At 52.6% G+C, this 21,511-nt stretch overlaps 2 protein-coding genes across 4 annotated transcripts in view; one reads left to right on the top strand and one right to left on the bottom strand.

The window, feature by feature from the left end:
- The window catches only part of LOC116936938 (uncharacterized), a 179,354-nt gene that overhangs the window by 17,553 nt on the left and 140,290 nt on the right, over positions 1-21,511 (bottom strand). The window lies entirely within an intron of this gene.
- The window catches only part of LOC142907920 (uncharacterized), a 145,547-nt gene that overhangs the window by 108,055 nt on the left and 15,981 nt on the right, over positions 1-21,511 (top strand). Inside the window, exon 4 of one of the 3 annotated variants that reach the window (XM_076057889.1) lies at positions 16,166-16,258. The exons of the other annotated variants lie outside the window; for them this stretch is intronic. Coding sequence (XP_075914004.1) covers positions 16,166-16,258 — 93 coding nt within the window. The remainder of the gene's footprint in view (positions 1-16,165; positions 16,259-21,511) is intronic. 3 annotated transcript variants of the gene reach the window in all.

The following is a 21,511-nucleotide window of genomic DNA, read 5'->3' as shown; positions in this document are numbered from 1 at the left end:
TCTTTCTTCGAACACCGCTTTGATTTACAACTCTCAGCATGTCCTCAATATTCCACAGTATCCCTGTCGCCACGGCTCGCTCGCCATGCTTCACGCGACTTGCTCGCCACCTTTGTCTCTCCACTCCCCCACGATTACTGTGCTGACTCCGCCGCTAAACTTCTTCGTCTCCGCTCTCCGCTATCACCGTCACTGTGCTCTCTCCACTGCTAACTACTTTGTCTCCTCTCTCCGCTATCATCGTCACTATGCTCTCTCCACTGCTAACTACTTTGTCTCTGTTCACTGCTATCACCGTCACTATGCTCTCTCCACTGCTAACTGCTTCGTCTCTATTCACCGCTATCACCGTCACTATGCTCTCTCCACTGCTAACTGCTTCGTCTCTGTTCACCGCTATCACCGTCACTATGCTCTCTCCACTGCTAACTGCTTCGTCTCTGTTCAGCTCCACTATCGCTACGCTCTCTCCACTGCTGGCTGCTTCTCTTCGTCAGCTCCGCTATCGCTACGCTGTTTCCAAGCTCCGTCTCCAACTCTGTCTCTCCAACTCTGTCCCTTCAACTCTGTCCCTTCAACTCTGTCCCTTCAACTCTGTCTCCAAGCTCTCCACACTTCAATTCCCCGCTGCTGACTCCAAGCTCTCCAACTTCAACAACCTCGCTCCAATTCCCGACTCCCCAATTTATCCCCACTCTCATTACTCCCCAATTAATTAGTCCGTGCCCCAACGACGCTCTGCGTCGTTCGCACCTGTTTCTCACCCAGACCTTTAGGCGCCACTCTAGCCTTGACAACAGCTCCAGCCAATCACAGCCGTCCTTGGCTCTCCCAGCTTAATTGCCCTAACATGACCTGCACTGTATTTGCCTTCGCTACAGGCTGACCCAACATAGCCCCTACTGTCTTTGTTACCATGTAATCACGCTGTTTGCACTACGCGCCTTCCTACTCCACTACACTTCGGTAGAAGTTCGAAACTTAGCAACAAGAACAAATCAACATTACAGACTGCAGCCCACATTGGAGTTTTTGGTATTATTAATGACCTTATTTTACTCTCACTCACCTCACATATTGTTTCTTATTGTATCTTGCTCTCTACGTGACTTTACCGAAAGAACCAAGGAACATGAATTCCAGCAGTCACGAAAACTTCACATCTAGATAGACCAAATCATACTTGGGAAGTATTCAACCGAGGGTCATCCAGAAGAGATACAAGGAGAAATAGGACAATCACGCATGATCAAGATAAAATGCATCCCATAGAGCCTCCCAACCGCCTTTGTCTTCCAGAAGCACGTGGTAACAGTAAAACGTCAAATGCAGAGCGCCCCTCTTTTGAGAGAGACAAAAATGTAACACCCCACCGCAATGGAAGAGGGGGGGGGGAGGGGAGAATGCAACCGGGCAAAAGGAACCCCTCCCTCCTTCCAGAGTGATTATTACAGAAGTTGAAAAAAACAGGAAAATGTTGAGGAGGCTGAGCTCCGTCTCCCTGCTCACTTGAGAGCCGTTGCTCTCCTCTCGCGTGCTCAGGGGAGGGTCACTGCCCTCCGACCCCCCCCCCGCCCCATCACCGCAGTCCCTCGGGGCATAATCCGCGGCCGGCGCGTAGCCACCTGGGATCAATTCGCACGCACTCCTCCTCGCGTGCTCCCCCACGCGCTACGCACGCCGTACGCAGTCGCGCACACTCACGTGCCCGCAGCCACCAAAATTCGACGTGGCTACCTGGCCCGGCGCCACGCACCAATCGCATGCGCGGGACCCGGGGTCGGGGGTCAGAGGGCAGGGGCGTCACTCGTACGCGCGCGCAGCCGATTGGAGGAGGTGCCCCGGAGCCGATTTAAAGGGCTGTATGAACAACCTCGCGGGTACGCAGCCGCTCACCGCACGCGCACGCTAACCGAGAGCTACGCAGTTAATCTCGCGTGCACGATGCCCGTCTACCTCGCGTACAGGTTAACTACGAGCTGCACGCAGCGGCGAGCGCACAGACGCAGGTAAAATACACGCTCGTGCGCAAACACAGGATACCACAACGAGAAGGCTCACAGCACCATGCTCTCCTCTCCGCACTCGCAGGGACGACACGACAAGGTTTATTGACTACTGGCGATTTATTCTCCGCGAATAACGAAGCTAAACTACCCGCGTCAGTGTGGGCCAGCAGGGCAGTCTAACCTATCCCCCGGTGGTCTAGGACTCAATCTGTCCCGTCTCTCCCTAAACACTCTCCCTAAGGATATTCCCCTTAATCTCACCTCTCTCCTGCATGCTCACGGTTCGACTCCGAGGTGCAGGACGCCGTGGAAGGACGAGGCTGCACGTAGTCCTTGCTGGGAATGGGGCCTGGCTGTGCTGCGACTCGTCTCACGGACGATCCAGTGGCAGGCACGATGACTCCTCCGATCCTTGACCTCAGAAGAACACGACTGACTCCCCCTACCTTCCCTGCCCTTTTTATCGTCCTTACATCAAAGATAACTTGCCGCTAATCCGCTGGCCTCTCGTACAAACAGGAGCCTCGGATTTCCCGCCCCTCTCTAATCGGATCGGTGCTCTCTCCGACGTCCGCTTTTTACTCTTTAAACAAGTGCATTCGTCCTGCCAATCAGAGGGCCGCCCTGTTCTTCCCGCCGCTCGTTACTCCGCCCCACCCTCTACCTGCCTGCTGACCCATGTCGAGTGTGCCCCTCTATCCGCGGCGGCTGAGCAGCCCCGTCGTGACCATGCAACCACCATCCAGGTCACGGCGCCGCGGTGCGAGCTAGCCTCGGGGGAGGTCGCCCAATTCCCTGGTCGCAGGAAACCGTGAAGATTGGTCCCATGAGAGGGCTTCCGGGTGAAAACCTGACGGCCAGGTGACCTCCCCTCGGGGCTCCATGTTGGGACAGCTGATTGCTCCAACGCGAGTCTTGGAGAGATACTGCTTTAAATTTCCCCCGCGACGGCCGATACGTGCGACGAACTGCGGCGACGCGCAGAGGCGTCGGAGGGTGTGAACATGGGGTACGTAGGCTTTCGCGACCAATATTATTCATAATAAAGGTTTTTGGGTTAGATCGCGTTTATTTATAAATGTGTCGTAACCCTCCACCACCCGACACGGCCAATCAGTAAAAAAGTGTCACGTTGACAAAAGACAAATAATTCACTACTTTAGCCCACCGGTGTGTTGAAGAGTGAATCCACATTTACAGTTTGAGTTGTACGACGTTTCGCTGGTAAATACATCCAGCATCATCGGGCAATTCGCCAGAATGGTAAAGCCCTCGCTTGCTCCCGGTTTTATATAGCGCAGCAGGGTGACGTCATCACTTAACTCATATCAGGTGCAGTGATTAGAGGCGGAGGGGGGGGGGGTATTGTAATTATATAATCGATTAGTAATCAGTCATTGGTTATGATTAGTAATGAGTTGTAGATTAGTAATTATTTAAATCAAAATGTAATGTGTATTATTTAATAATACGCTTCCAGGACTGTCTGTTGTGATTCCCAAAGGGGTGTACTGGGATGCAAGTGCAGGGAGAACCGCGGAGATATGCGGGTGCACGGGGATTGCGGGATTGCCGTTCAAGCGTGCGGCCGCCATTTTGTATGAGCGCGGGTATTTGTGTGAACCATTTCTGGGCAAGAGCAGGCTTTTATTTTCGTGTCACGTCGATTTAACATTTTATTTACGAAAAATGTAGATACTGAGGCAACCCTGAAGTGCGACTTCTTTGCCCAGTACATGGGTCAACCTGGAGGCATGACTTCCTTGACCCGGGATGTTGTACAACATCCAACGGTTGTACCTTTGGGTGCAGCATACTGGCTCGACCTTGAAGCGTGACTTCCTTGAGCCAGTACATGGGTCGACCCTGAAGTGCGACTCCTCGACCTGGGACGTAGGTAGACGTCCGGAATGTTAGGTGGTGTTTGTAGGTGGGTGTTAGACTTTCGGTCTTCGCCCTATTACCACCTGTGGGGTGGAACGATAGCAGAGCGGTGTGAGACCCTGCCATCTATGGGGTGGCTGTGTGATTTTGGTTTGATTACCGGTGTTGGTTGTGCATCCAACGCGTCGGAATCTATGTATTTTTGTTTTTATTTCTTCCGCCGGGTGGAATACGATCATCTCCACTTCCCTGGGCTGGGTGGCTGTCGTGTCCGACGAGCTGAGGCGTGGGCTTGTGGTGCTGTGCCTCAGGAGGTGGTTTCTTCTTGTCACAGGATTCCTGCACCTGCCGCCCTTGGAGTCGCCGGTTGTGCTGACCGGATGTGGACTTGAAGGGGGGAGTGGAGCGCCCGTACGTCACTCCTGCTCATCCTGTTGCCCAACTCCTGGGGAGGGGCCGTGCCCTTTTTGGGCCTTTTTCAAGTTCCCCCAGGACCTCCAGGGACAGCGTGCTCGCCTCCCCTGGGGGCTCGGCCACGCGAACTCGTTTGAAGACTGGCCGCTGTCCATGACTCTCACACCTTGTTGATTGCCTACACCGTTGTCAAACAGTCACATTTATATGTCGGTGCGTGCGTACAAATTCACACGGATGGGCTGTGCTGAGGGATAAGTGGGTTGACCAGTTCTTTTGGTGTACATGTGTTGTTGTTGGTTCTCCTCGTTCCATACGTTCTTCCCTTCCCCCCTCTTGGTGGTGTGTGTGTACATATGTTTCTCGCGGTAATTATTATCGGTCGCCGGTTAATTATTAACGTTGTTGTTGGAGGCACACTTTTTTTCTGTATTGTCACAGCCGAGACGGCTGGGTTTTTTACAAGGGGGAGGGTGATGTAGTGATGGTAGCATCACTACTGTGTACACACGCACACGTGTGACGTCTCTATGCGAGGGAGCGTCACGACCACGCGGGTCCACACACACGCATGACGTCATCCCGGTTGGAGGCGGGAATGACGTCATGGCCGGTTCTGGACTCGGGAGGCCACGAGGGTGGTGTGAGGTCGTGGCACTCTCCGTGACCCCGGCTGGACACGTGACTGGACCCCAGTGGGGGCCAGGGGCCTAGGGGGTACCTCGGGGGGCACGTGGACAGCAGGGGGGCTTCGAGAGGGATCTCGAAGGGAGGCGTGGCCGGGGCGGGGCCCGGACACGCCGAGGCCCATATAAACAGCCTCCTCACGAGGTTCGAGGCTGCCCGTATCAAGAATGAAGATGCATCGTGAAGACGCCAAGAAGAGATCCGTGTGTAGGTCCCAGCCGGAGGAGTCTAGGATAGCGGTAGACGTGTAAGTCCCGCCAAGACAGGAGGCTGTAGCTCCCTAGAGTATCTGAGAAGTGTGTGTTAGCTAGAGTAAGTCGGTGGTCACCACCCTATGCGTAATGTAAGAGTTAACTGTTGTGTTCATTAATAAATAAGTGTTGCCTCACAAGAAGTTGCGTGTGCACCTAATTCGATTCCACTACATAAGTATGCCGATTTTCTTTTTGGGACCTGAAAATGTAATCGTTAAACTATCCACTTTTGATCTAATACATAGCATATGTGGGGGCTACTGTCCCCCGCCATCACCAAATTGTCGGGGCCGCTGTCCCCCGATTCCCCCGTGATGCTCGTACCGCTACCCCCCAGCTGTTCTGTGGGGTCCGGGCTACCGGCCTCCACTCCCTCGCCTCCCTGTACCCCTGATTTTGTTGCTGCCCGCGTCGGCATATTTCTATTAGCGGGGCGGTACGCTTTACGCTTGCAGCGTGCTACGCTGGTTAAAGGGGACCCCTGCGTTCTGATTTAAAGGGGCTGTTTAAACCGCCGCGCGAACACGCGCACGCCTGGCGCGTCGCTCGCGACCTCGCTGTAGACACTCGTGTAGGCGAGCGATCGCAACACAGTCACACCGGCGCGCGAGCGCTAAGCACTACTGTAAACAATCGTACAGATGCGTGGACACCAAGCACGCTCCACCCTCTCAAAAGACCGCACGACGCAGTTTTATCCCCCTGCTAGCGATTTTTATTTGCCGCGAGTAACCAGTTTAATCTACGTGTGATGGGGCGGGTCAGTGGATGCTAGTCTATCCCTCGGAGGTCTTCGATTCGATTTCTCCTACCGATCGCACCGCTCTCAACCCTGGATTTAAAACGCTTAGACTTACGCCTCTCTCTCCCTCGCACTTACTTCCACCCTGCTGCGCTGAACGCTGTAAGGGGACGAGGTGGCGAGTTGTCTCTGTAGAGGGGCGAGCCTGGCGGTGCTGGAGTACGTCCCACGGACGTCTCGGACGGCTGACTCTGCTGCTCCCGGGACCGCGATGATCTTGAAGAAGAACTGTCTAATACTGCCTCAATCACCTCCTTTTATCCTACCTATCACAAAGGCATTCCGTGGCGCCCCCATGTTCCGCACCCGTGTCCTTTGATGTGCAGATCCTAGCGCTGGTGACGTCACCGCAGTGGTTTCTCGCTACCAGTCCACTGACCCGTGCCTGTGCCTGTGCCTGTGCGTGTGCGGTTCCAACCGCGGTTGGCCCGACGGCCCCCTGCCGTGACCACGCAACTTTAATACTAGATCACGGCGCCGCGGTGCATGTCAGCTACGGGGGGGGAAAAGATCGCCCAATTTCCCGGCCACAGGAAACCATGAAGCTCGATCCCATTAGGGACTTCTGGAAAAAAAAAAACCTATCGGCCGGGTGACCTCCCCCCTCCCGGCTCTACGTGAGGCGTTTGTGCGTTCGTGCGGGGGGGGGCGGGGGGGGGGGGCGGCGTCGGCGTCCCCCGGTGGCGGCTTCGCGGCGGTGGGCACGGCCTCGGCAGAGCGGCTCTGCCGCGGCGGCCTCACGACCGTGCGGTGGGCAAAACGCGGACGTCTGTAGAAGGCACCGGCCCCGGGAGAGCGGCGGGAAATCCCGAGGCATCGGTGACGGCGTCGCGGCGGTGGGCACGGCTCCGGCTGGAGCGGCTCTGCTGCGGCGGCGCCACACATACTAAGGCTAAATGCAATGGAGGAATTAACTTTCGTCGACAAATAAAGCTGTGAAAGTTTGGCCAATTGTGGCCAAGAACGGCATAGGTTAAGTATGCCGATTTTATTTTTTACTTCAAAATTTCATGAACTTTCCCACTTTTAATGTAATATATAGGCTACTCAGGCTAAACACAACTGAGGAATGCACTTTTTGTTTTAAAATACAAGCTGTAAAAGTTAGTTAAATTTTAGCCACAAACGGCAGAGGTTAGTATGCCGATTTTCTGTTTTGGAACGTGAACATTTCATCATAAAATTTTCCACTTTTAATCTAAAGCTATGAAAATTTGGCTATGTTGGTTTAAAACTGCATAAGTATGCCGATTTTCTTTTTGGGACGTGAAAATGTAATCGTGAAATTTCCCACTTGTAATCTAATACATAGCATACGAAGGTTAAATACAATGGAGGAATTAACTTTCGACGACAAATAAAGCTGTGAAAGTTTGGCCAATTGTGGCCAAGAACGGCATAGGTTAAGTATGTCGATTTGATCTTTTTACTTAAAAATTTCATGCATGAAATTCCCGACTTTTTAACGTCATATACAGGCTACTCAGGCTAAACACAACCAAGGGATGCACTTTTCGTTGAAAAATAAAGCTAGGAAAATTGGACCAACTTTGCGAAAAATCGGCATAAATATGCCGATGTTCTTTTTATGGGCGTGAAAGTTTCATCGTGAAAAGTCGCCACCGGTGTGCTGGCGAGCCAAGCCACAACATCTACAAAGTGCTGTTCATAGCGAGCAGCACCCGTGGAGGTCGTCACGGCACACGAGGGGGTGGGTGGCCAGCACCACGCCCGGCCGCCTTTGTCTCCCTAGTGGCGGTGTTTACACACCGCACCGGGTGCTCGTTTGAGGCCGAGTCGACGTAGGGGAGGCTCAGGACCGGTTCAGAAAATCGTCACTGGCGGTGTTGGCCACGAGCGGGAATGGAACTCGGCTGGTCGGGTGCGGAGCGCAGCGCTCACCACGTCACTGCCGCTCCCCTTCTGTCAACAAACTTGAACTCTGACACCGCTCTCTGACGTCAACGCTCAGCGTGACCTCATCGGCGTCAGACGCGAGGGGGAGATGTGCCTCGCAAGTGACGTCATGTCACCCACCCTGACCACCGCGCTCTTGAGCGTGACGTCACCTCTGCTCGGCCGCTGCCGATATGTCCCAGTGCCAATCCTTATTTGGGCAAAGCCACGCCCGGTGACCGGCGGATCATTAACATAATATATTCGTCAAAGTCTTCGCGAGTTTCGAGCCGCTCACCGTGGGAGGGGAGTGTTATCGTACCCCGCAAGTGACGTCATGTCACCTGCTGACGCGTGACGTCGCGAGGTAACAGGAAGTTGCCACTCCGCCTTTGGTTGTGGTGGTGGCTGTGGTTTTTGTTGTGGTGTTTGTTGTGGTGGTTGTTGTTGTGGTGGTTGTGGTGGTGGTTGTTGTTGTTGTTGTTGTTTACCGAGGTAGAGCCTCGCTCTCTCGTAGGGATGTCAGTTGAGTAGCAGCGAGCATGGAAGCGATGTCCAGGTTGGAACTTTACAACGCAGGGCCTTGCCTCCTGCCCTCGCCTGATCGTGCTTGCTTCAATTCTCTTGCTTAAAGTTGAATTTCTCCTCACACGGCTGGCCCTAACTTTGTTTTATTTTAAATATTCACAGTTTTTATTTAATTTTTTTCCAGGCCAAGCCCGCGTTGAGCTGCTATACCGCTCTTGTTTTCAGAAGTGACCTGGCCACAACAACAACGAGGTGAGGCTTGTCAACAGCGTGGCGGTGTTCACTCTAGACGCGTGGCGGTGTTCACTCTAGACACGTGGTGGTGTTCACTCTAGACGCGTGGTGGTGTTCACTGTAGACACGTGGTGGTGTTCACTCTAGACGCGTGGCGGTGTTCACTCTAGATGTGTGGTGGTGTTCACTCTAGACGCGTGGCGGTGTTCACTCTAGACGCGTGGCGGTGTTCACTCTGGACGCGTGGCGGTGTTCACTCTAGACGCGTGGCAGTGTTCATTCTAGCAGCGTGGTGGTGTTCACTAGATGCGTGGCGGTGTTCATTCTGGACGCGTGGCGGTGTTCACTCTAGACGCGTGGCAGTGTTCATTCTAGCAGCGTGGTGGTGTTCACTAGATGCGTGGCGGTGTTCATTCTGGACGCGTGGCGGTGTTCACTCTAGACGCGTTGTGGTGTTCACTGTAGACGCGTGGCGGTGTTCACTCTGGACGCGTGGCGGTGTTCACTCTAGACGCGTGGTGGTGTTCACTCTAGACGCGTGGCGGTGTTCACTCTGGATGTGTGGCGGTGTTCACTCTAGACGCGTGGCAGTGTTCATTCTGGACGCGTGGCGGTGTTCACTGTAGACGTGTGGCGGTGTTCACTCTAGACGCGTGGCAGTGTTCACTCTAGACGCGTGGCGGTGTTCACTGTAGACGTGTGGCGGTGTTCACTCTAGACGCGTGGCAGTGTTCACTCTAGACGTGTGGCGGTGTTCACTCTGGACGCGTGGCGGTGTTCACTCTAGATGCGTGGCGGTGTTCACTCTAGACGCGTGGCGGTGTTCACTCTAGACGCGTGGCGGTGTTCACTCTGGACGCGTGGCGGTGTTCACTCTAGACGCGTGGCGGTGTTCACTGTAGACGTGTGGCGGTGTTCACTCTGGACGCGTGGCGGTGTTCACTCTAGATGCGTGGCGGTGTTCACTCTGGACGCGTGGCGGTGTTCACTCTAGACGTGTGGCGGTGTTCACTCTAGACGCGTGGCAGTGTTCATTCTAGCAGCGTGGTGGTGTTCACTCTAGACGCGTGGCGGTGTTCACTCTGGATGTGTGGCGGTGTTCACTCTAGATGCGTGGCGGTGTTCACTCTAGACGCGTGGCGGTGTTCACTCTAGACGCGTGGTGGTGTTCACTCTAGACGTGTGGCAGTGTTCATTCTAGCAGCGTGGTGGTGTTCACTCTAGACGCGTGGCGGTGTTCACTCTGGATGTGTGGCGGTGTTCACTCTAGATGCGTGGCGGTGTTCACTCTAGATGTGTGTCGGTGCTCACTCTAGACGCGTGGCGGTATTCACTCTGGACGCGTGGCAGTGTTCATTCTAGCAGCGTGGTGGTGTTCACTAGATGCGTGGCGGTGTTCATTCTGGACGCGTGGCGGTGTTCACTCTAGACGCGTTGTGGTGTTCACTGTAGACGCGTGGCGGTGTTCACTCTGGACGCGTGGCGGTGTTCACTCTAGACGCGTGGTGGTGTTCACTCTAGACGCGTGGCGGTGTTCACTCTGGATGTGTGGCGGTGTTCACTCTAGACGCGTGGCAGTGTTCATTCTGGACGCGTGGCGGTGTTCACTCTAGACGCGTGGCGGTGTTCACTGTAGACGTGTGGTGGTGTTCACTCTAGACGCGTGGCAGTGTTCACTCTAGACGTGTGGCGGTGTTCACTCTGGACGCGTGGCGGTGTTCACTCTAGATGCGTGGCGGTGTTCACTCTAGACGCGTGGCGGTGTTCACTCTAGACGCGTGGCGGTGTTCACTCTGGACGCGTGGCGGTGTTCACTCTAGACGCGTGGCGGTGTTCACTCTAGACGCGTGGCGGTGTTCACTGTAGACGTGTGGCGGTGTTCACTCTGGACGCGTGGCGGTGTTCACTCTAGATGCGTGGCGGTGTTCACTCTGGACGCGTGGCGGTGTTCACTCTAGACGTGTGGCGGTGTTCACTCTAGACGCGTGGCAGTGTTCATTCTAGCAGCGTGGTGGTGTTCACTCTAGACGCGTGGCGGTGTTCACTCTGGATGTGTGGCGGTGTTCACTCTAGATGCGTGGCGGTGTTCACTCTAGACGCGTGGCGGTGTTCACTCTAGACGCGTGGTGGTGTTCACTCTAGACGTGTGGCAGTGTTCATTCTAGCAGCGTGGTGGTGTTCACTCTAGACGCGTGGCGGTGTTCACTCTGGATGTGTGGCGGTGTTCACTCTAGATGCGTGGCGGTGTTCACTCTAGACGCGTGGCGGTGTTCACTCTAGACGCGTGGCGGTGTTCACTCTAGACGCGTGGTGGTGTTCACTCTAGACGCGTGGTGGTGTTCACTCTAGACGTGTGGCTGTGTTCACTCTAGACGCGTGGCGGTGTTCACTCTAGATGCGTGGCGGTGTTCACTGTAGACGCGTGGCAGTGTTCACTCTAAATGCGTGGTGGTGTTCACTCTAGACGCGTGGCAGTGTTCATTCTAGCAGCGTGGTGGTGTTCACGCTAGATGCGTGGCGGTGTTCATTCTGGACGCGTGGCGGTGTTCACTCTAGACGCGTGGTGGTGTTCACTCTAGACGCGTGGCGGTGTTCACTCTAGACGCGTGGCGGTGTTCACTCTAGACGCGTGGCGTTGTTCACTCTAGACGCGTGGCTGTGTTCACTCTAGACGCGTGGCGGTGTTCACTCTAGACGCGTGGCGGTGTTCACTGTAGACGCGTGGTGGTGTTCACTCTGGACGCGTGGCTGTGTTCACTCTAGACGCGTGGCGGTGTTCACTCTGGATGTGTGGCGGTGTTCACTCTAGATGCGTGGCGGTGTTCACTCTAGATGCGTGGCGGTGTTCACTGTAGACGCGTGGCAGTGTTCACTCTAAATGCGTGGTGGTGTTCACTCTAGACGCGTGGCAGTGTTCATTCTAGCAGCGTGGTGGTGTTCACGCTAGATGCGTGGCGGTGTTCATTCTGGACGCGTGGCGGTGTTCACTCTAGACGCGTGGTGGTGTTCACTCTAGACGCGTGGCGGTGTTCACTCTAGACGCGTGGCGGTGTTCACTCTGGACGCGTGGCGGTGTTCACTCTGGACGCGTGGAGGTGTTCACTCTAGATGTGTGGCGGTGTTCACTCTAGACGCGTGGCGGTGTTCACTCTGGACGCGTGGTGGTGTTCACTCTGGACGCGTGGCGGTGTTCACTCTAGACGCGTGGCGGTGTTCACTGTAGACGTGTAGTGGTGTTCACTCTAGACGCGTGGCGGTGTTCACTCTGGACGCGTGGCGGTGTTCACTCTAGACGCGTGGCGGTGTTCACTCTAGACACGTGGCGGTGTTCACTCTAGACGCGTGGCAGTGTTCATTCTAGCAGCGTGGTGGTGTTCACTCTAGACGCGTGGCGGTGTTCACTCTGGATGTGTGGCGGTGTTCACTCTAGATGCGTGGCGGTGTTCACTCTAGATGCGTGGCGGTGTTCACTGTAGACGCGTGGCGGTGTTCACTCTAAATGCGTGGCAGTGTTCACTCTAGACGTGTGGTGGTGTTCACTCTAGACGCGTGGCAGTGTTCACTCTAGACGCGTGGCGGTGTTCACTCTAGACGCGTGGCGGTGTTCACTCTGGACGCGTGGCGGTGTTCACTCTGGACGCGTGGAGGTGTTCACTCTAGACGCGTGGCGGTGTTCACTCTAGATGTGTGGCGGTGTTCGCTCTAGACGCGTGGCGGTGTTCACTCTAGACGCGTGGCGGTGTTCATTCTAGACGCGTGGCAGTGTTCATTCTAGCAGCGTGGTGGTGTTCACTCTAGATGCGTGGCGGTGTTCATTCTGGACGCGTGGCGGTGTTCACTCTAGACGCGTGGTGGTGTTCACTGTAGACGCGTGGTGGTGTTCACTCTAGACGTGTGGCGGTGTTCACTCTGGACGCGTGGCGGTGTTCACTCTAGACGCGTGGCGGTGTTCACTCTAGACGCGTGGCGGTGTTCACTGTAGACGCGTGGTGGTGTTCACTCTGGACGCGTGGCGGTGTTCACTCTGGACGCGTGGCGGTGTTCACTCTAGATGTGTGGCGGTGTTCGCTCTAGACGCGTGGCGGTGTTCACTCTAGACGTGTGGCGGTGTTCACTCTAGACGCGTGGCGGTGTTCACTCTAGACGCGTGGCAGTGTTCATTCTAGCAGCATGGTGGTGTTCACTCTAGATGCGTGGCGGTGTTCATTCTGGACGCGTGGCGGTGTTCACTCTAGACGCGTGGTGGTGTTCACTGTAGACGCGTGGTGGTGTTCACTCTAGACGTGTGGCGGTGTTCACTCTGGACGCGTGGAGGTGTTCACTCTAGACGCGTGGCGGTGTTCACTCTAGACGCGTGGCGGTGTTCACTCTAGACGCGTGGCGGTGTTCACTGTAGACGTGTAGTGGTGTTCACTCTAGACGCGTGGCGGTGTTCACTCTGGACGCGTGGAGGTGTTCACTCTAGACGCGTGGCGGTGTTCACTCTAGACGCGTGGCGGTGTTCACTCTAGACGCGTGGCGGTGTTCACTGTAGACGTGTAGTGGTGTTCACTCTAGACGCGTGGCGGTGTTCACTCTGGACGCGTGGCGGTGTTCACTCTAGACGCGTGGTGGTGTTCACTCTGGACGCGTGGCGGTGTTCACTCTAGACGCGTGGCGGTGTTCACTCTAGACGCGTGGTGGTGTTCACTCTAGACGCGTGGCGGTGTTCACTGTAGACGTGTAGTGGTGTTCACTCTAGACACGTGGCGGTGTTCACTCTGGACGCGTGGCGGTGTTCACTCTAGACGCGTGGCGGTGTTCACTCTAGACGCGTGGCAGTGTTCATTCTAGCAGCGTGGCGGTGTTCACTCTAGACGCGTGGCGGTGTTCACTCTGGATGTGTGGCGGTGTTCACTCTAGATGCGTGGCGGTGTTCACTCTAGATGCGTGGCGGTGTTCACTGTAGACGCGTGGCGGTGTTCACTCTAAATGCGTGGCGGTGTTCACTCTAGACGTGTGGCAGTGTTCACTCTAGACGTGTGGTGGTGTTCACTCTAGACGCGTGGCAGTGTTCACTCTAGACGCGTGGCGGTGTTCACTCTGGACGCGTGGCGGTGTTCACTCTAGACGCGTGGCGGTGTTCACTCTAGACGCGTGGCGGTGTTCACTCTAGACGCGTGGCAGTGTTCATTCTAGCAGCGTGGTGGTGTTCACTCTAGATGCGTGGCGGTGTTCATTCTGGACGCGTGGCGGTGTTCACTCTAGACGCGTGGTGGTGTTCACTGTAGACGCGTGGTGGTGTTCACTCTAGACGTGTGGCGGTGTTCACTCTGGACGCGTGGAGGTGTTCACTCTAGACGCGTGGCGGTGTTCACTCTAGACGCGTGGCGGTGTTCACTCTAGACGCGTGGCGGTGTTCACTCTAGACGCGTGGCGGTGTTCACTGTAGACGCGTGGTGGTGTTCACTCTGGACGCGTGGCGGTGTTCACTCTAGACGCGTGGCGGTGTTCACTCTAGACGCGTGGTGGTGTTCACTCTAGACGCGTGGCGGTGTTCACTGTAGACGTGTAGTGGTGTTCACTCTAGACGCGTGGCGGTGTTCACTCTGGACGCGTGGCGGTGTTCACTCTAGACGCGTGGCGGTGTTCACTCTAGACGCGTGGCGGTGTTCATTCTAGCAGCGTGGTGGTGTTCACTCTAGACGCGTGGCGGTGTTCACTCTGGATGTGTGGCGGTGTTCACTCTAGACGTGTGGCAGTGTTCACTCTAGACGTGTGGTGGTGTTCACTCTAGACGCGTGGCAGTGTTCACTCTAGACGCGTGGCGGTGTTCACTCTGGACGCGTGGCGGTGTTCACTCTAGACGCGTGGCGGTGTTCACTCTAGACGCGTGGCGGTGTTCACTCTAGACGCGTGGCAGTGTTCATTCTAGCAGCGTGGTGGTGTTCACTCTAGATGCGTGGCGGTGTTCATTCTGGACGCGTGGCGGTGTTCACTCTAGACGCGTGGTGGTGTTCACTGTAGACGCGTGGTGGTGTTCACTCTAGACGTGTGGCGGTGTTCACTCTGGACGCGTGGCGGTGTTCACTGTAGACGCGTGGTGGTGTTCACTCTAGACGCGTGGCGGTGTTCACTCTGGACGCGTGGCGGTGTTCACTCTAGACGCGTGGCGGTGTTCACTCTAGACGCGTGGCGGTGTTCACTGTAGACGCGTGGTGGTGTTCACTCTGGACGCGTGGCGGTGTTCACTCTGGACGCGTGGTGGTGTTCACTCTAGACGCGTGGCGGTGTTCACTCTGGATGTGTGGCGGTGTTTACTCTAGATGCGTGGCGGTGTTCACTCTAGATGCGTGGCGGTGTTCACTGTAGACGCGTGGCGGTGTTCACTCCAAATGCGTGGCGGTGTTCACTCTAGACGCGTGGCAGTGTTCATTCTAGCAGCGTGGTGGTGATCACTCTAGATGCGTGGCGGTGTTCATTCTGGACGCGTGGCGGTGTTCATTCTAGACGCGTGGCGGTGTTCACTCTGGACGCGTGGCAGTGTTCACTGTAGACGCGTTGTGGTGTTCACTCTAGACGCGTGGTGGTGTTCACTCTGGACGCTTGGTGGTGTTCACTCTGCATGTGGAGTGGGGACACCAGGGGGGATCCGGAGGGAAATCCACGCAACCACGGGGAGAGAGAGACACACAAACTCCAAATATACAGCAGGCATCAGGGTTGGGATCGAACCCACGACCTTCTGTATGCCAGGAGAGATAGTTAACATCTCACCACGGGGAGAGAGAGACAGGCAGCCTCGGCGATGTTGATCCTCAATTAATTACTTGGTGGAGTGAGGAAGCATTAATACTGAGCGGATGAAGGTGGCCAGGCGTGGGTCTCAACACACCACCACCTGTGAACCATGCCAGTGTGTGACTGTCAAGTTTGTGTGTTCACTAAAGTCTGTTAACTCTGTTGAACACGGAGGTTATATCACAACAATAGTTTGTTTTTGGTTTCCTCTGGAACTCTTTGTAAGAATGGAAACAGTCAACACGGCACACACATGCAGCTGAAGTCAGATCTGTTCATCCCCAGCAAGCATGGACATCGTGAGCCTGGCTGGCTTCACACTTCTAATATGCGATTGAACATTCATTTATGCATTTCTGCTTAACACAAATAGTTTTTTTTTAACACCTTTTGCGATGTCAGCTGAATTTAGCTTTTATAAAGATTCCTTTTGTAGCAGGACAGCCGAAATTGTGTGCTCAGAGTTTTGGGTTAACATTCATTTTGAAGACACTAGGGCTTCCAGGCATGTTTATGACCATTCACCCTCTCATTGTGTGCCATAACAGCCCGTATGATGAATTTGAGAAACTTTTTCATGATATCATAAATATATGAATATGTATCGACTTGTAAGTCACGTGTTACTGTGTATATATGCCTTCCTCTGTGTGGATATAATTTTTTTCTGTCTGCAGCTGACGCTTCCTCTGTCGCTTCCTCTGGAGAATTTGTCTGATGGAGCAAAGGCACTCGGCACAGCTCCGTATCACAAGGCAACAATGCGACCGGTGTGCATACAGCACGGATCGTCCTGCACATTTGGCACGGCACAAGAGAATTCACACAGGAGAGAAACCCTTCAAGTGCAGTGTGTGTGGGAAAGAATTTGCATGGTCATCTGCTTTTAAAAAACACCAGAGAATACACACAGGAGAGAAACCCTTCAAGTGCAGTGTGTGTGGGAAGGCGTTTGCACGTTCATCTACTCTTGTAACTCACCAGAGAACACACACGGGAGAGAAACCCTTCAAGTGCAGTGTGTGTGGGAAGGCGTTTACACGTTTATCTACTCTTGTAGTACACCAGAGAACACACACGGGAGAGAAACCCTTCCAGTGTACTGTGTGTGGGAAGGTCTTTTTACATCAATTTAATCTTAAAAAACACCAGAGAACACACACAGGAGAGAAACCCATCAAGTGCACTGTGTGTGGGAAGGCATTTTCACATCCATTTGCTCTTAAAAAACACCAGAGAACACACACAGCAGCGAAACCCTTCAAGTGCAGTGTGTGTGGGAAGGCGTTTTCAGATTCATCAACTCTTGTAATACACCAGAGAACTCACACAGCAGAGAAACCCTTCAAGTGCAGTGTGTGTGGGAAGGCATTTTCACAGTCATCTACTCTTGTAAGACACCAGAGAACTCACACAGGAGAGAAACCCTTCAAGTGCAGTTTGTGTGGGAAGGCGTTTTCAGATTCATCTACTCTTCATGTACACCAGAGAACACATGCGGGAGAGAAACCCTTCAGGTGCACTCCATGCGAGATGGTGTTTGCATGGTCATCAAATCTTCAACGACACCAGAGAACTAAAAAGCATCAGAAGATCCACAAGGAGTGGAGTCTGAAATCAGCTTGTGAAAGTCAAAGTGCCGCAATGAGCCCATTCCTCATCAAAGAAGAACCGGAAGAATATCCCAGCTCGGACACTTTGAAAGGTATCAAGGTGAAATATGAAGCGGTGAAAGTGAAATGTGAAGTGATGGTGAAGAGCGAAGAAGTGAGGGTAAAATATGAAGATGAAGATTCAACTCCAAAATCAGACCTTCACCTCGATGGATGCAATGTGAAGCAGGAGGAGAATTCTGACTGTGAGGCAGAGCGAGGCAACTCCCAGCAGTTTGTGGAAGTGGAGGTGTGGGTGGACTTCCTCCGAGACAATACAAAGTCAAATGGAAACCCAGTAGATGTGTAAGCTTGAGACGATGTCGCTCCAATAGATGAACCTTTGTCACAGGCCTTTAATGACAATAATGTGAAGTTGAACACTCAATTCCTCGGTGCAACCTGCAGGGTAAGAGCGGCCAGTCTTTGTGGACCTGTGGGTTGGATAGATCTCTAACCAGGAGCGAGAGCCAATAAGCTCCCAAGCATTCGCTATGTTACATAATTGCATTTAAATGGTGCTTGCTTAATCGCCTCGGCAATTTGGAGTTTTGTATTGTATCTCGTCTCAAACACGTGAAGAGCATCCCCAAGTAGCAGCTGCCCCTTCGTGGCACAAGGTGGTGGCCCTGCACCGGCCTGCATGTGGACAAGAGCCTGTCAGTAGGGGGCAATGGTTGATGTGGCATCTTAGTTGTGGAGTTTGTAGGTAATGTTTAAAATTTGATCAATTTTGACCTAGACGCCAGCATGCAATGGCCTACTCGTTTTGAATGGCGCAATAGTATGGTGTACATACACTGTTAAAGATGTTGGTGTTCAACATCTTTAACACCTCTCTGGAGACATGCCATGTACAGTGAGGGAAAAAAGTATTTGATCCCCTGCTGATTTTGTCCGTTTGCCCACTGACAAAGAAATTAGCAGCCTATAATTTTAATGGTAGGTTTATTTGAACAGTGAGAGACAAAATAACAACAAGAAAATCCAGAAAAACGCATGTCAAAAATGTTATAAATTGATTTGCATTTTAATGAGGGAAAACGGTATTTGACCCCCTCTCAATCAGAAGGATTTCTGGCTCCCAGGTGTCTTTTATATATAGGTAACGAGCTGAGATTAGGAGCACACTCTTAAAGACACCTGTCCACAGAAGCAATCAATCAGATTCCAAACTCTCCACCATGGCCAAGACCAAAGAGCTCTCCAAGGATGTCAGTACAAGATTGTAGACCTACACAAGGCTGGAATGGGCTACAAGACCATTGCCAAGCAGCTTGGTGAGAAGGTGACAATAGTTGGTGTGATTATTCGCAAATGGAAGAAACACAAAAGAACTGTCAATCTACCTCGGCCTGGGGCTCCATGCAAGATCTCACCTCATGGAGTTGCAATGATCATGAGAACGGTGAGGAATCAGCCCAGAACTACACGGAAGGATCTTGTCAATGATCTCAAGGCAGCTGGGACCATAGTCACCAAGAAAACAATTGGTAACACACTACGCCGTGAAGGACTGAAATCCTGCAGCGCCCGCAAGGTGCCCCTGCTCAAGAAAGCACATATACATGCCCGTCTGAATTTTGCCAATGAACATCTGAATGATTCAGAGGACAACTGGGTGAAAGTGTTGTGGTCAGATGAGACAAAAATGGAGCTCTTTGGCATCAACTCAACTCGTCGTGTTTGGAGGAGCAGGAATGCTGCCTATGACCCCATGAACACCATCCCCACCGTCAAACATGGAGGTGGAAAAATTATGCTTTGGGGGTGTTTTTCTGCTAAGGGGACAGGACAACTTCACCGCATCAAAAGGAAGATGGACGGGGCCATGTACCATCAAATCTTCGGTGAGAACCTTCCCTCAGCCAGGGCATTTAAAATGGGTCGTGGATGGGTATTCCAGTATGACAATGACCCAAAACACACGGCCAAGGCAACAAAGGAGTGGCTCAAGAAGAAGCACATTAAGGTCCTGGAGTGGCCTAGCCAGTCTCCAGACCTTAATCCCTTAGAAAATCTGTGGAAGAAGCTGAAGGTTCGAGTTGCCAATCGTCAGCCTCGAAACCTTAATGACTTGGAGAAGATCTGCAAAGAGGAGTGGGACAAAATCCCTCCTGAGATGTGTGCAAACCTGGTGGCCAAATACAAGAAATGTCTGACCTTTGTGATTGCCAACAAGGGTTTCGCCACCAAGTACTAAGTCATATTTGGCAGAGGGGTCAAATACTTATTTCCCTCATTAAAATGCAAATCAATTTATAACATTTTTGACATGAGTTTTTCTGGATTTTGTTGTTATTCTGTCTCTCACTGTTCAAATAAACCTACCATTAAAATTATAGACTGATCATTTCTTTGTCAGTGGGCAAACGTACAATATCAGCAGGGGATCAAATACTTTTTTCCCTCACTGTACCAGCCTGTCTCAAGTCCTCCACCATGATCCCTGTGCCCAAAAAGCTAAGGCCAACAGGACTAAATTATTATAGACCGGTCGCCCTTACGTCTGTGGTAATGAAGTCTTTTGAGCGCCTGGTCCTGGCACACCTCAAAGCCATCACAAACCCTCTCCTGGACCCCCTTCAGTTTGCCTACAGAGCCAACAGGTCTGTGGACGACGCAGTTAACATGGCCCCCCCACTTCACCCTACAGCATCTGGACGCCCCAGCATCCTACGCCAGGATCCTGTTTGTGGACTTCAGCTCTGCCTTCAACACCATCATCCCTGCCCTGCTTCAGGACAAGCTCTCCCAGCTGAACGTGCCCGACTCCACCTGCAGGTGGATCACAGTCTTCCTGTCTGACAGGAAGCAGTGCGTTAAGCTGGGAACACAAGTCTCTGACTCCAGGTCTATCAGCACCGGAACTCCTCAGGGCTGCGTCCTTTCCCCTCTGCTCTTCTCCCTGTACACCAACAGGTGCACCTCCAATCATCTGTCCGTCAAACTATTGCAGTTTGCGGACGACACCACCCTCATTGGGCTGATCTCTGGTGGGGATGAGTCTGACTATAGGTGGGAAGCTGACAACCTGGTGACCTTGTGTAGCCAGAACAACTTAGAGCTAAATGCTCTAAAGACATATGAGATGGTTGTGGACTTGAGGAAGAATACAGCCCCACTCACCCCCATCACCCTGTGCGACTCCCCAGTCAAAACTGTAGAGTCCTGCTTCCTGGGCACTATTCTCTACCGGGACCTCAAGTGGGAACTGAACATCAGCTCCCTCACCAAGAGAGCTCAACAGAGGATGTACTTCATACGGCAGCTGAAGAAATTCAACCTGTCAAAGACAATGATGATGCACTTCTATACAGCAATCATTGAATCCATCCTCACCTCCATAACTGTCTGGTACGCTGCTGCCACTGCCAAGGACAAGAGCAGACTGCAGTGTATCATGCACACTGCTGAGAAGGTGATTGCCTGCAATCTACCAACCCTCGAGGACCTGCACACCTCGAGGACCATGAGGCGAGCGAGGAAGATTGTGGCCGATTCCTCCCACCCTGGACACTCTCTGTTCCAGCTACTCCCCTCCGGCAGAAGGCTGCGGTCCATCAGGACCAAAACCTCACGCCACAAAAACAGTTTCTTCCCATCCGGTGCTGGCCTCTTCAACAAGGCCAAGGGCTTACACTGACTTTAACATTTTATCTACAAAATGACACCTTGCCATATTCACACTATGTTACCCTATTTGTATTTTTTTATTTTTAGATTGTATCTTATAGCTACTTTATATTCAATATTTATTAAATTTTTTACATACTTTAGCCCCTTAGTGTTAGTTAGACTTTACCTTTTGTATAGTTAGACTTGTATACCACTTATTTTAGATTTAAGATTACTATATGTTGAATGTATGCACCTTCCTGCCAAAGTAAATTCCTTGTCTGTGCGAACTTTCATGGCGAATAAAACCCTTTCTGATTCTGAAGCAGACGGTGCATATATTTTTTAAATAGCTTCTTGTAAATACGATTTAACCTGATAGAGCATATTTCAGTGCAGTAATACAATTTTGTAAAAAATTACTGTCACTAATTTAGAATGAATACTTGTCTGATTGTGTGCGTACATGTAAAATTTGTCTATAATGGTCAAACACTGAATAAGTGATGTTAGGACAAAGTGTGTTTTGGAAGTAACCTGTACAGATAACTCAGGTGAGACTCGTTGTGCTTGTGATACAGGTCAAAGTGTATTTTTGTTTTTGTTTTCAGGAACCGTCTGCCTCTGGAGCATCTCATTGTCTTTGAAATATGATCATTAATCAATTACAAGACATACCACTTAAAAGTTACACGTAGAGGAGATACATTCTCTACAACACGGATTATAATTTTGTATTACGTGTTGACGTAG

The sequence above is a fragment of the Petromyzon marinus genome, chromosome 85 (assembly GCF_048934315.1).
Source record: "Petromyzon marinus isolate PM22_M1 ecotype Great Lakes invasive population chromosome 85, UKy_Petmar_22M1.pri1.0, whole genome shotgun sequence".
In the NCBI taxonomy this organism is placed as follows: domain Eukaryota; kingdom Metazoa; phylum Chordata; class Hyperoartia; order Petromyzontiformes; family Petromyzontidae; genus Petromyzon; species Petromyzon marinus.
The sequence above is the reverse complement of the archived record's forward strand: the minus strand, read 5'-3'. Positions and strand labels throughout refer to the sequence as shown.